Source organism: Erigeron canadensis, chromosome 6, assembly GCF_010389155.1.
Source record: "Erigeron canadensis isolate Cc75 chromosome 6, C_canadensis_v1, whole genome shotgun sequence".
Classification (NCBI taxonomy): domain Eukaryota; kingdom Viridiplantae; phylum Streptophyta; class Magnoliopsida; order Asterales; family Asteraceae; genus Erigeron; species Erigeron canadensis.
Genome location: NC_057766.1, coordinates 27,889,168 through 27,901,348, shown reverse-complemented (window position 1 = coordinate 27,901,348; position 12,181 = coordinate 27,889,168). Strand labels below are relative to the sequence as shown.

At 34.0% G+C, this 12,181-nt stretch overlaps 2 protein-coding genes across 2 annotated transcripts; one reads left to right on the top strand and one right to left on the bottom strand.

Moving 5' to 3' along the window:
• Window positions 1–2,262: 2,262 nt before the first annotated feature.
• LOC122604866 (microsomal glutathione S-transferase 3-like) lies at window positions 2,263–4,963 on the top strand. The gene is made up of 4 exons (XM_043777728.1): window positions 2,263–2,449; window positions 2,569–2,644; window positions 2,758–2,930; window positions 4,632–4,963. The coding sequence occupies exons 1-4, from the start codon at window positions 2,334–2,336 to the stop codon at window positions 4,705–4,707; spliced, it is 441 nt and encodes a 146-aa protein (XP_043633663.1). The 5' UTR covers window positions 2,263–2,333; the 3' UTR covers window positions 4,708–4,963.
• A 795-nt stretch (window positions 4,964–5,758) lies between these two features.
• LOC122606036 (protein AGENET DOMAIN (AGD)-CONTAINING P1) lies at window positions 5,759–6,816 on the bottom strand. The gene is made up of 2 exons (XM_043779003.1): window positions 6,522–6,816; window positions 5,759–6,344 (listed from the first exon to the last, which is right to left on the bottom strand). The coding sequence occupies exons 1-2, from the start codon at window positions 6,543–6,545 to the stop codon at window positions 5,901–5,903; spliced, it is 468 nt and encodes a 155-aa protein (XP_043634938.1). The 5' UTR covers window positions 6,546–6,816; the 3' UTR covers window positions 5,759–5,900.
• Window positions 6,817–12,181: the final 5,365 nt, after the last annotated feature.

The following is a 12,181-nucleotide window of genomic DNA, read 5'->3' as shown; positions in this document are numbered from 1 at the left end:
TATTGTGAAGTACAAACCACTTGATCGCTTTCCACATTTGTTAAGTGAATTAATAGAGATTTTTCGAGAGTCATGGATTTCATCTCAAACATACGTATATTTTATAAGTAGAAGTAGAATAAAATGTCGCTCCAAAAAAAAAATAATCCTATTTTAATAATTATTACCTTTTTCTATAAGTTTTAATAAATTAAATTCTATTTAGCTAAATTTACATTTTTAAGCTAAAAATCACACTTTTACCTATTTATATTTTATAGTACTAGTAGACAAATCAAAAAAATCAATAAAAATAGTTTACAATCAATATGACACTATGCGGATATAATGCTAGTCTAAATATCTTTATCTTTATTCCATTATAAAGAAAATGACCTCTTTTTATTTTAGGTAATTTTATTTTTGAATTAACAGAATTACCCTTGACTTTTTATGTTTTGTCCTTAATGAATTATAATTTACACTCTAAACCTTTAATTTAATAATTAACACTTCAAGCCCTTATCTTCTAAAAATTTTCACTATTACAATTACATCAAACTACACCACTTGACCCAGCCACCACCACCAATAGTATCATCACCGACAACACTAGACCGTCTTCTCCACCACCGCCACCGTATTACGTGAGTACCATACTCGTATATGTATATACGTATGTGCTTAGTTAAAAGTTACTAAAACTTAAAATAATGGAAGTGCCTGACGAGTTGGTGATTGGGACTTGAACTTGGAGAGAAAGGCAGAGTAGTTGATGCAAACCGAATAAAATTCCCTCTGACCCTTACATAATTGGCATATCTCCTTTTAACCCCTGTTTTTCTTAAATTTTATAAGTTATAAAATATATAGACATGTATTGTTTTATATATGGATAAAAATGTATTCTTTCAAGGTTTTCGTTATACAATGAACCAAAATTTGTAGTCTTTTTGCGATTGTTAGATATCTGTTGTTTGTACTTACTAAAAAATCTGAAAAAAAAAAAAAAAACTTAAACAAATGTCATATAAATTAGTACGTATAGTATATAAAACAACGATTAGATGTAAAAATAATTACAAACAATATACATAGTTAAATGCATTTTATCATCATCAAAGTTTCTAGACGAAAACTAGATAACACGCATAGTGATTCCAACTTTCATAGTTCTATATTTGTCTATGAAGAAAGATCGACTTCTAAGTTTTATATTCTTGTACGTGGTCATAAAGCAATCACGAATGCTTTAAAAATTTGACAAAAAACCATATATACTTCATATAAGTTTGAATTAAAGTAAAGTATCTTTATAACAAATTGACTATTGTATATATATATCTATGTAGTATAAGTCTTTGTATATAACAAATTGACTATTGTGATTTAAACGTAATATCATCTTCTATATACTGTATGTTTTTAAATGTAATATCTTGGTTCAATATAGATATTTGGCACATAAAATAAACTTTCTTTAATGTAACTTTAAAAAAATTTAGGGTTAAATATGAACAAGTAGAATAAATGATAGAGTATAAGCCAATAGGTTGGTGATCCACTGGTATGGTCTTAGACTTTGGAAAAATTTATTAGGGTTTGAATCTTAGTTTCTGCATACATTTGTAGGAGTGAGTCATTAGAGGGAGTTTTCAAGAGTTTTAGGTCGTGTTTGTTTCACGGAATTTGATGGAATCTGATGGAATTGGAATTGAAATTCATTCCTTAGTGCGTTTGGTTGTTCAAAGAAGGAGGAATCTCCAACCGTAGGAAAGTAAACATTCCATCATTTGATGGAATCTCTATTCCATGAGGATGGAGGATGAAATTTCATTCTTTCTGTTACTTAAATTCTCAAAAAATCAAAAACATTCCGTCAAATTTCAATCCTTCAGATTCCAATTCATTCGAAAGATTCCATTCTTTTCAAAAACATTCTGTGAACCAAACGCGCAGGTTTTATCTCAAACATACGTGATTCGAGCTCCATATACTGCCCAATTAAATTTTACTGTGGTGTCTTGAATGCTAACCACTAACTACTAACGACGAATTACTAACTCATTGTTTAAAAGACTAAAATAAATAAAAAAATAAAAATGATAGAGTAGAATGCATTTTGTAAGTTTTAATGACTTAAATGGGTTTGAGAAAAACAAAAATATATGTAGTTTACATTTTTTGTGACAAAATTGAATACCAACCAAAACTGTAGGGAATATTTAACATACATCAATCCAAAAGCATGTTAACAAAGAAATATATATATAAATACATACACTCCTCCATCCACTCCCCAGAATCTTATCGAACAAACCTACCAACACATTTTCAGATCATTGCCGGAAAATATGGCCGGAATAGTTGACCTTCTACCAAAAGAGTACGGATACGTAATCCTCACTCTCATCGCTTACTGCTTTCTCAATATCTATATGCAGATTCAAGTCGGCAAAGCTCGCAAGAAGTAATTTTCAATTTACCCTTTATTATATTATCATTTATATTATATTTTTTAGTATTAAAACAAACAAACATTGTAACAATTTTGTGTTTTCTTTTTTGTTTTGTATAAATTAATAAAAGGTACAAGGTTGCATATCCAGCACTTTATGCTACTGAAGCTGATACTAAGGATTACAAAATCTTTAACTGTATTCAGGTTTTGTTCATTTTTTTTCTGTTATTGTTTGATAAGTAAATATATATAATTTTGATTTGTATAGTAAAAAGGTAATATTAGAGGAAGTGAGTTTGTTTGTTTTGTTTGTGTAGAGGGGACATCAGAATACACTAGAGTCATTGCCCATTTTCTTTACTTTGTTGATCATAGGAGGGCTTAAATATCCGGTTATATGTGCGGTTTTGGGGATAGGGTATACTGTTGCTCGGTTTTTCTATTTCACCGGTTATTCGTCTGGTGATCCCAAAGGCCGTCTTCCCATTGGGTATGTCATCTTCAACTTAGTTTTGTATATTACTCCGTACTTATTATTGTTATTGAATTGAATGTGTGTTGTTGGTTTTATTATTTGTTACTACTATTGAAGTTAGGAAGTTGGCCTTGATTGCATAGGATGAGGATCTTGCAAAAAAAAAATAATTTAAGGTCATTTTGTTTAAACAAAAGGGAGAATATTTACACACCACACATCACTGTGAGGTTTTATTACTAATTAATTGCTGAATGAGTAAAACCCTAGATTCTATAGCTTTATAGGTCATCACACATAACACACGTCCACGAGCAAAACCCCGGGGTGAATAAGTGATTTGTAGATTAAGCAATACTATTGTTTGTTTTATGTGCGTAAATGTGGAATTAAAACTGAAAGTCGGTAACTTAAGCAACCATATGTGACGTTTATTAATTTTTAGTTAATGCAAGCAGCGTGGTTTGGATCAGTGGTAAACACCCTGACCTCTGGAGACAGAGGTCAAAGGTTCGATTCTTATCCCATGCAAAGGAGGTCCTTTTCTACCATTTAGGTAGAACCTGGAATTGAAGCAGCCTCTCTACTTAGGTAGAGATAAGGTCTGCCTACATCTTAACCACCGTTGAGGTATTGGGGCTCAAAACCCGCGGAAGGCGGCATTGAGCAGTTTCTTTCTTTCTTTTCTTCTGGCTTACTGCTTTAAGACATTTAATTATTAGTCAATCAAGTTCAAAACCACCACGGCACCACTGAAACTATTTTTTTGTTATAAGAGTTGATTAAGGAATCCAATCTGGTTACCTTTTAGCCAGTCTGGCCATACAATTGTCACTTACCACATAGGGGTGACATAAGCACTGAACAATTGTGATTTTCCAAATGAGGTATTGAGTTCCAATCATGGCAGTTTCAAATCTTCTGAGAACTGTTCCATTGATTGTAGGGGCTGGTGGTTTCCCTGGCTGCAAGTAAAAAAGTTACTCGCTTAGAATTTCCTCACTTACCCAAAAGAAAGTTGGAAGAAATTGGTAACTTAGTTTGATCTCATATTTTTGCACGGAAGGGAGGCGAGCGGCTGCCACTCAACTGTTCGAGCACAATCATTATTTAAGAATAGATTATGAAATTATGGAAATATAAGAAAATTAAGCCAACCTCTTAAGCTGTGATGATTATGCATCTTATCTGTGCGCAAGCCATGTGATTTTTGTACCTTAACTTCTCTAGTTCACAAAGCCTATATTTGGATATAAATGTAAGGAGCAGATATATGGAAATAATGGTGCACAAAAGATGGTTATACAAGGTTATTTGTGTAGACCATAATTCGGGTCGTTTTAGATGTTCTATATATGGAATCAGGTCTTTTAGCCGACTATAGCATACCAAACCACATGCTATACGGTCATATATAGTAATTATATATATCATGCTAAATTGCTAATTGTGAAACATTATATGTGTGAACATTATTAGGCTTAATTTAGTTATTCTGTCTATTATTATTGTTTGAGATATCCTAAAACCGTGTTTTACCCAAATTATAGCATGCTAAAATATATGCAGATTAACAAGTTCTAATCTTTAACCTATACTTTGCCTAGATTTCTTTCTTTAATTACTCATCATGGAAAATGACCCACAAATGAAAACTGGAATATGAACTTCTTTGTAAGAATTGTATTCACGTAATCTTCAATTTCCTTGTTGCAGGGGATTAAACTCTGTTGCACTCCTAGGGCTAATGATGGTCAATATTTTGTTCGGTGTCAGTCTTTTGAGGGCATAAATCAAAAGCATTGTGAACAAAAGCGTGTCATTTGGGACCTGAAATAAATGTCATTCCCTGTTGATTTTGGTTGTATTTAATTAGATCATGAAGTCCTTCCATTTGTATTGTTCATGATGGGTTTTGTTGCCATTTGGCCGTTTGAAACTGCTGTAGACTACATTTGTAAGTTGTAACATAGAGAAAGTTCCTTGGAATGATAGTTCCAAAGATTCTTCTCTATATGTAACTACTAATATCAATTTTATTTGGCTCATGATTCCTTCCTAGTTTCTGAGTTTTACAAACTACATTTATAACAAAATATAGAAGTCTCATCACAGTTATAACCGCCAAAGCTGGCACCACGTCCACCACCATGACCACTGCCTGCATAACCTTACAATCTCTATCCATATCCTGTGCCCAGACTCAGCGTACCTACGTAACCACCACTAGTCCACCGCCATACCTACCAAGGCTGCCAAATCCATTACGAGCACTTATGCCATACGCACCATCACCTCTGTAATGATTTCTATTACTGTCATCATACACGTCTACACCACCATGGGAGCTCCAAATGACTGCAGAACCATTCGGTGACTTCAGTAACCTCACTCTCTAACTGTCAGGTCCAGCTAATGATATACAGCAGGCTAATTTACCCAAACAATGAATTCTGTTCGGATTTATTATTTGAAGCCTTTTATTCATGATTGTTAGGCTTATAATCATCCCTGCACCTGCTGCACTCAATTCCCAAATAGGAGTTTTGATATTATACACTGTACAGAGCACATTGTTCAAATTTTATAGTATGTCAATACAAATCAGGTCTAACTAAACTTAGAATTTTACCAGTCATAAACCAAGATGGATAATAATATTTTTTTAACGGCAAATATTAGTTGTTAGTAGTAGGGTTTCCCAAGTTAGTAGTTAAATGTGAATGTCTAGTTTCAGAAAGGCAAAGCTTGCACCTCTCTTTAGACCACTAGACCAAGAAGTTATTGCCAATGACAATATTACTACTAACAGAACTGGAAATTAAGTAGAAGATTACCATAAATTTCCATAACAAGTGAAACCCATAATTGTCTCATTATTATTATAACAAAACTCCAAAAATCTAAACCACCACCAAGATTCTGAAACAAACAGATTTAAAAAAGGAAAGAAAAAACCATTACATACAAACAAACACGAACTGCTTATTTCTGGCAACAATTCCTTACCCATTTACCATCAACCCATTCTTGATGAACCCTTAACAAACTTATAGGGTATGCATTCCTTTCACCACTTCCTTTAAAATACACATAATATTTCGAACCACTTTTCTTAACAATCTTCCCGACCCACCACCCGTCTTTGTCGTAGGCATCAACGATATCTCCAACGGAAAAGTCAGTCACATCAATCTTGTCAGGAAGTTTTTGGATGTTGTTTGCAGACATAACTTCTCTTAATAGCCCAGAATTGTCTTCTTTGACAAGAGTTTTGTACTGGATAATGTAGTCATTATTTCCTAGTGAACTTATGATGTTTGCTGCATAATATGATCCCTCGAACCCGTCATCTTGGCTTACGATTTCGACTAGTTCGCCTCTTTGAAAAGTTAATGTTGTTTGCTTAGATGATGATGGTTGTTTCTTCTGTAGTTACAAAAACAGAAGAAAAAGAGAGTTGACTCTTTTCTTGAATTATAAATTTTATGAAACATTCAATTAAATATTAGTAAATTAATATTAATATTAATATGGTGTAAAACTTGAAGAAGGTAGATACAAATACAAATATAAATATAAACAATAGATAGAATAACATAATACCTTGTGGGAGTTAGGGGATCTCATTGGAATCGGAGTTAGGAAAGAAAAGTTTTGGCTCTTTAAAAGTTAAAATACTGATGATAGTCGATGAGAGGAGAAGGAACATTATGTATCGTCGGGCTTTTATATTTGGTTGCATAATAAATGTGAATGGAGTGTAAATAAAATCATCATGAATCTATATTGGGCTATTCTATTTCTATACAATCACTATTTTTTATTGATGGCCTAATAATGCTCATTAAAATTCCCTAACTACCAAAATACAGTAATAAAATACATAAAAGTTCGTTGGAGTTGGTGTGGCAATTGGCAATTTGGCATATATAGACTGTTTGTAAAGTTTATGGTTTTTTATTGTTATAAACGGCTTATTGACCCCTTTTTTCATTTAATTGACACCCCTGGGGCCAAATATTATGGAGCAGAAGTGACGAAATTTGCCCCATATAGCTTGATATTTTAAACCACACAATTGTTAGCTTTACGTCAATTCAATCTGATATGTCATAGCAGAAGGGGCGAAATTTGTGAGCAAAAAGGGCGGATTTTGCCCCATCTAAGCTAAGACTTTTACTCATACTCCATCACCTTTACGTCACTTTTACCATATGTTGTACATCACCTTTATGTCAATTTTATCCGACACTGTCTGGGCAGAAGGGCGCCCCTTCTACCATTCGCCACTTAGCCCTTATCCTCTTACTTTTCTCCTGCCATATATATGCATGAACAAGCGATGTTCATTTATAGTAAAACTTTCAAAACCTAAATATTTCCATATCAGGTATGTACATGTTAAGTTTTCATTGCTATTCTATTGATTTATATATATATAATGTTGTATTTTTTGGATGGATAATTCCGACGGTAACAACTCAAATGAGGGTGGTAATTTTGACTACGACGCTACTCCCTTTTATACTGATGAGGTATAATTCAACATATCTTTACGTTAGTATTTTGTTATTTAATAAAAACGTGGGATTTATATTTTCTATTATATTAGTCGTTCAACTCAGTCGAACAACTGACGAAATGGGCGCAAACAACAGCAATGTCGCTAGGTTATGTCCTAGTCAAGGGTAGATCAAACAAAAATGCAGCAGAAGGGGCGAATCTTTACGGGGCGAATTTCGTCCCTTTTGGGGTATGGTGTCAATAGACACATTCTCTGGTGCCAATAGTATACCCCATTGATAATAGTCTATTTAGAAAACATACTTCTCATTATAACTCAATGGTTGAGTACTAACTTTATATGCTAAAGGTCTCATGTTCGAGACATGAGAAAGATATTTTAAGGAATTTCAAAAATGAAGTCCTTCAGTGAAGCAGGTTTGAGTCCTGCAGAGGCGGCAGAGTTTTTGATATGTCGTATTTTAGACCCATTTCCCACAATGAATATAGTTGTTTTAGCATGATTTATAAGTCGTTTTTGTATACATTTGGTGCGTTTATGGTATTTGTTAGTGTTTCAGGCTACTGACAGGTGTTTAAGCGTAAATTTGGAGAAAACGACATTATTGAGGTGAAATAAGTGCTAACGGATGATTCCTGAAGCGTTTGGATGAAGATAGCAGAAAGTCAATGAAAGTCAAAGCTGGAGAGTGGGGAGTTGCCCCGCAATAGGAAAACAGAGGAGAATCGTTGCCCCGCAACTTATGAAGTTTCCCCGCAACACCTTCAGCTTTAAATCATTGGACGTCAACAAGTCAACGCGAAGCTGGACCTTGTTGCCCCGCAACTAGGTCCGAATCTGGGCAGATTTTTGGAAACTTATAAATAGCTCGCTTAATCATTCCAAAAACCAAAACTTTTGCATTCCAGCCGATTTTTAACATCTTTTCAAGGGTTTTTCATCTACAAACATTCTTGGAAGATCGCTAGAACGATTGGAGATTTATTTAGCTATTGTTTATCATTCTCAAACGATTTCAACATTCAGTACAATATGTTTTCATATACTATTGTTTGTTTTTATCTTTTATTTATGAGTAGCTAAATCCTTCAACACCCGCTTGGGTAGTAAACATGTCATAGGGTCGTTTTGAATGTTACTTGCAATCGTTGGACAAGATTTTCATGTTTAATCAAAGATCCATATTTATTTGAAATTAAATATTGTTTTTATCTTTTATATTTATTGATTGATAATTGTAATTAGAAGTTCGGAAGAAATCTATGTCATTGTCAATTGATTTATGAAAAAGTTGATCGGTCCATAATTAACCTAAAATCGTTGGAGTTCGGGAGAAATCAACGATAAAGATTTTAAACAATTAAATTCATTTTGAGTGTGTAAACACTTATGGTAGAGGGATCTGATTAGGCGAATAAGCAGTTCGGGAGAAAATTTTCAAAAGATTAAATCATAAAATCAACTCAGGTATTTAATGTTTGACTGTTTAGAGTAGAAATTAAGTGCGGGAGCAATAATTATGTTTTGAGCAGTTAAAGTTTCAAGTATAACGGGAGTTCATCTTGTCTACCTATTGAGTCGTTCAACAAATGCAAGTATTATTTAGACCCGATGATTGGCATGTGAGCTGATCCAAGTAGGTGTTCCTTTTAAATCTTTGCTAAGATTCAACAACAAATAATCTCTTGCGATTAATCCTACGGGATTACTGACTTTTCTTACTAACTCTTGCAAAGTGGCAATTCGGCCACAAAACCCCCCTTTTAATCTAAATCACTTTATTGTAACAATTGCTTATTAAGTCCTTGTGTTCGACCTCGGTTTACCAAGTCAACTATACTGCATACGAACGGGTCCACTGCCCGCAAGTGTGTAGTAGTAAGTAGCTAGGTATTTCGTGTTTATAAATTTAAGACTAGAAAATACACATCAGTTTTCTCCCAATTAAATATCATGCCTTCAGGCGGTTTCTGTAACATCCCGAAACTTTTGACGTTGACCGTTAACTTGTCGTTGGAAACCGTTAGTTACTATGTGTTTTGTATGTGCTTATGTAAATTAAATGATTTACATGAGATATGTATTACGTGAGATATGTGTTAAAGTGATTTAAAGTCATTTCTTTTGGAAGTGCATCTAAATCAGTTATAACAGATGCTAGATGAAGATCACCAGATTCATATGCTGCTCTTTGATTTGCAAAAGTGTTTCTAATTGCAGCATCTAGGTTTGGTGATTTCATGCATGATTTGATTATCTTTTGTTCTTTTTCAAGAATTATTCTCAGTTCTTCTTTTTCAACTTCCAGTTTGGCTACTAAGGACTGATAACTTTTTAGGGCCAACTGAACATCTTTTAGTTCCTTTAGCCTGGCATGACTGGCGTTCAGTTCAGATGCATTATTTTCAAACACTTTTAAACTTTCTGAACGCACAGTTTCAACATAAGAAATGTCGGCCTCAATCAGAACTAAAAGATCCAGTTTTTGTTTCTCATTACTTTCAAAACCAAATGTACTAACCTTCTTCATGATTATATCTACCCAACGACCAGATTCAACATCAGACTTAACAACATGACCTTGATCTTCACGAGCCATGAAACACATGTCCCTCACTTCTCCTTCATCATCAGAAGACACATCAGAATCCTCCCATTTTTCTGAATCTGCCACCATCCAGCTATTCTTGTTGGATTCTTCTTGTGCCATGAGTGCAATATGGGTCTTCAATTTCTTGTATTTGGCCTTATATGACTCATCAGATTTCTGAAAGATAGAATGATTAGGAGCAGATTGTGATGAGGAGGGTTGATTTGATCTACATTCCTTCATAAAATGTCATTTCTTTCCACATTTAAAGCATTCAAGATTGGACTTATCAACTGAATTGTTTGAGGAAAATTGTTTGCCATTTTTATTTGATTTTGCTTTAAAACGATTAAAAGTTTTGGCCAGCATTGCAACAAGATCATCATTATCATCCTCATCACACTCATGTGTTGCATAATCAGTAATACTAGCTTTCATTAATTCAGCTACCATCTTTTTCACTGAGTCAGAATTTTCATTCTCAGAAGATAGTAGGGCAGTAGCATGTGGCTCAGAATACTGAACCATTGCAGAACTGGTAGAAGCATGATTCTTTGCATCTTGCTCAGACACAACTCTCTCAGCCTTGTTTTCCTCAGTATATCTGAAATCTCCATATAAAGAGGCAAGAGTGTGACTGTGCAGGGTTTTTCCTTATCTCGAAACCATGATCAGATTTTCCCATTTAGAAGGTAAGATGTCACAAAAATTTTCCAACAAGATTTCTTTATCTTTTTCAACTCCCAAAGCTTTTAATTGATTAACCAAATTTGTGAACCTAATGTAAGTTTGAGTTAAAGTTTCATTTGGTAATGCAAAGAAAGCTTCATATTTCTTGTTCAAAGCAACTTTTCTAGTGACAACAGTCTCCTCGGTACCTTCAAACTGTGTCATCAGTTCCTACCACATTAATTTTGAATTTTCAAGAAGAACAAGTGTGGGTTTTAAGTTCTCAGGAACTGCGAAGAGGATCATATTCTGGAGCTTGGAATCAAGATCTGCCAGTCTATGGTCCTCCTCAGACCAATGATCCTTCTCCTTAGGTGACTGCTTAGGAGTCCCATCGGCATTGAAGACAACAGTTGAAGCATTCATGGGTATATAAGGTCCTTCTAAGTGGAATGGTGGTCAAGTGTCTTTCAACTCTAGCAATATACTTCATCATACAAGCTTTCCATGTAGTAAAAGAGTCAATGTCCCCATTAAACTTAGGAACAGGGTTGTTTGGAAAATGCACATGGACGCTATGTTGAGGTATAGGTGGTGGAAGAGGTGGTGGCTTAGTATTAATATTAACATTAGGGTTAGGTTCTTTGGTGCTAGACATCTTGTGAGATCAAAAGGTTGTAAAATTTATAAACTTAACCAGGAGGCTCTGATACCAAATGTGAGTCCCTACACAAGATGTTAGTCGAATATAACAAGATAATACAAATATAACAAGTAACCCGACTGGCAAGTAATTCTGATCTAGATAAAGACTAGTTCAGAATTATGATCCAGATATGGATATGAACACAAAGTAAATATGAGAAACAAGTGCTTGAAACTATATAAATAATATGTATAATCAAGTATTAGGCAAAGAGTCACGATGTATTTTTCAATGTATTTTATTCATTGATATAAACAAAATACAAAGGTTGTTGCGGAACAAAGATAATCACACTTTTGAAAATATCTAAACAACCTTGAAATACAAATGATCTATCAACTAGGAAATACTCGTAAGAGTTACTTAGAGTATATATCACAAGTTGCAATGCCAAAGTTCCAAGCATTTTGCAAATTGTGAGAAGTCTTGTATTTATAGGCAAAGTCCATGATGACGTGGACTTGGCCGTACAATACATGGCTGGGACACATTTAAGGAAATAAACAATATTCCTTAAATCGTGTGTTTTAAGGTTAAGTGTGAAAGTCATTTGATGTGACAATTCACACTTTATTCCCAACCATTTGACTTAACCAAAAAGCTATACAGAGACAATGTTATTGTTTGGATAAAACATGGTAAAGTAAAAAAGGCTTCCTCGTAATCAGTGCAAAGTGGTGTAAGTACATTACACTAAGCAGCTTCAGATCTTCAATCAGATAGAATCTCCTCAGAGCTCTGCTTCTCAGTGGATTCTCTTCTTCAGTCTTTAG

Bases quoted from the DNA above. Each gene is read 5' to 3' on its own strand.
- LOC122604866 (XM_043777728.1), top strand. From the start codon at position 2,334: ATGGCCGGAATAGTTGACCTTCTACCAAAAGAGTACGGATACGTAATC. The intron at 2,645-2,757 runs GTTTTGTTCATT...TTGTTTGTGTAG, and splicing joins AAATCTTTAACTGTATTCAG to AGGGGACATCAGAATACACT. The intron at 2,931-4,631 runs GTATGTCATCTT...TCCTTGTTGCAG, and splicing joins AAAGGCCGTCTTCCCATTGG to GGGATTAAACTCTGTTGCAC.
- LOC122606036 (XM_043779003.1), bottom strand. From the start codon at position 6,545: ATGAGATCCCCTAACTCCCACAAG. The intron at 6,345-6,521 runs GTATTATGTTAT...TTGTAACTACAG, and splicing joins GATCCCCTAACTCCCACAAG to AAGAAACAACCATCATCATC.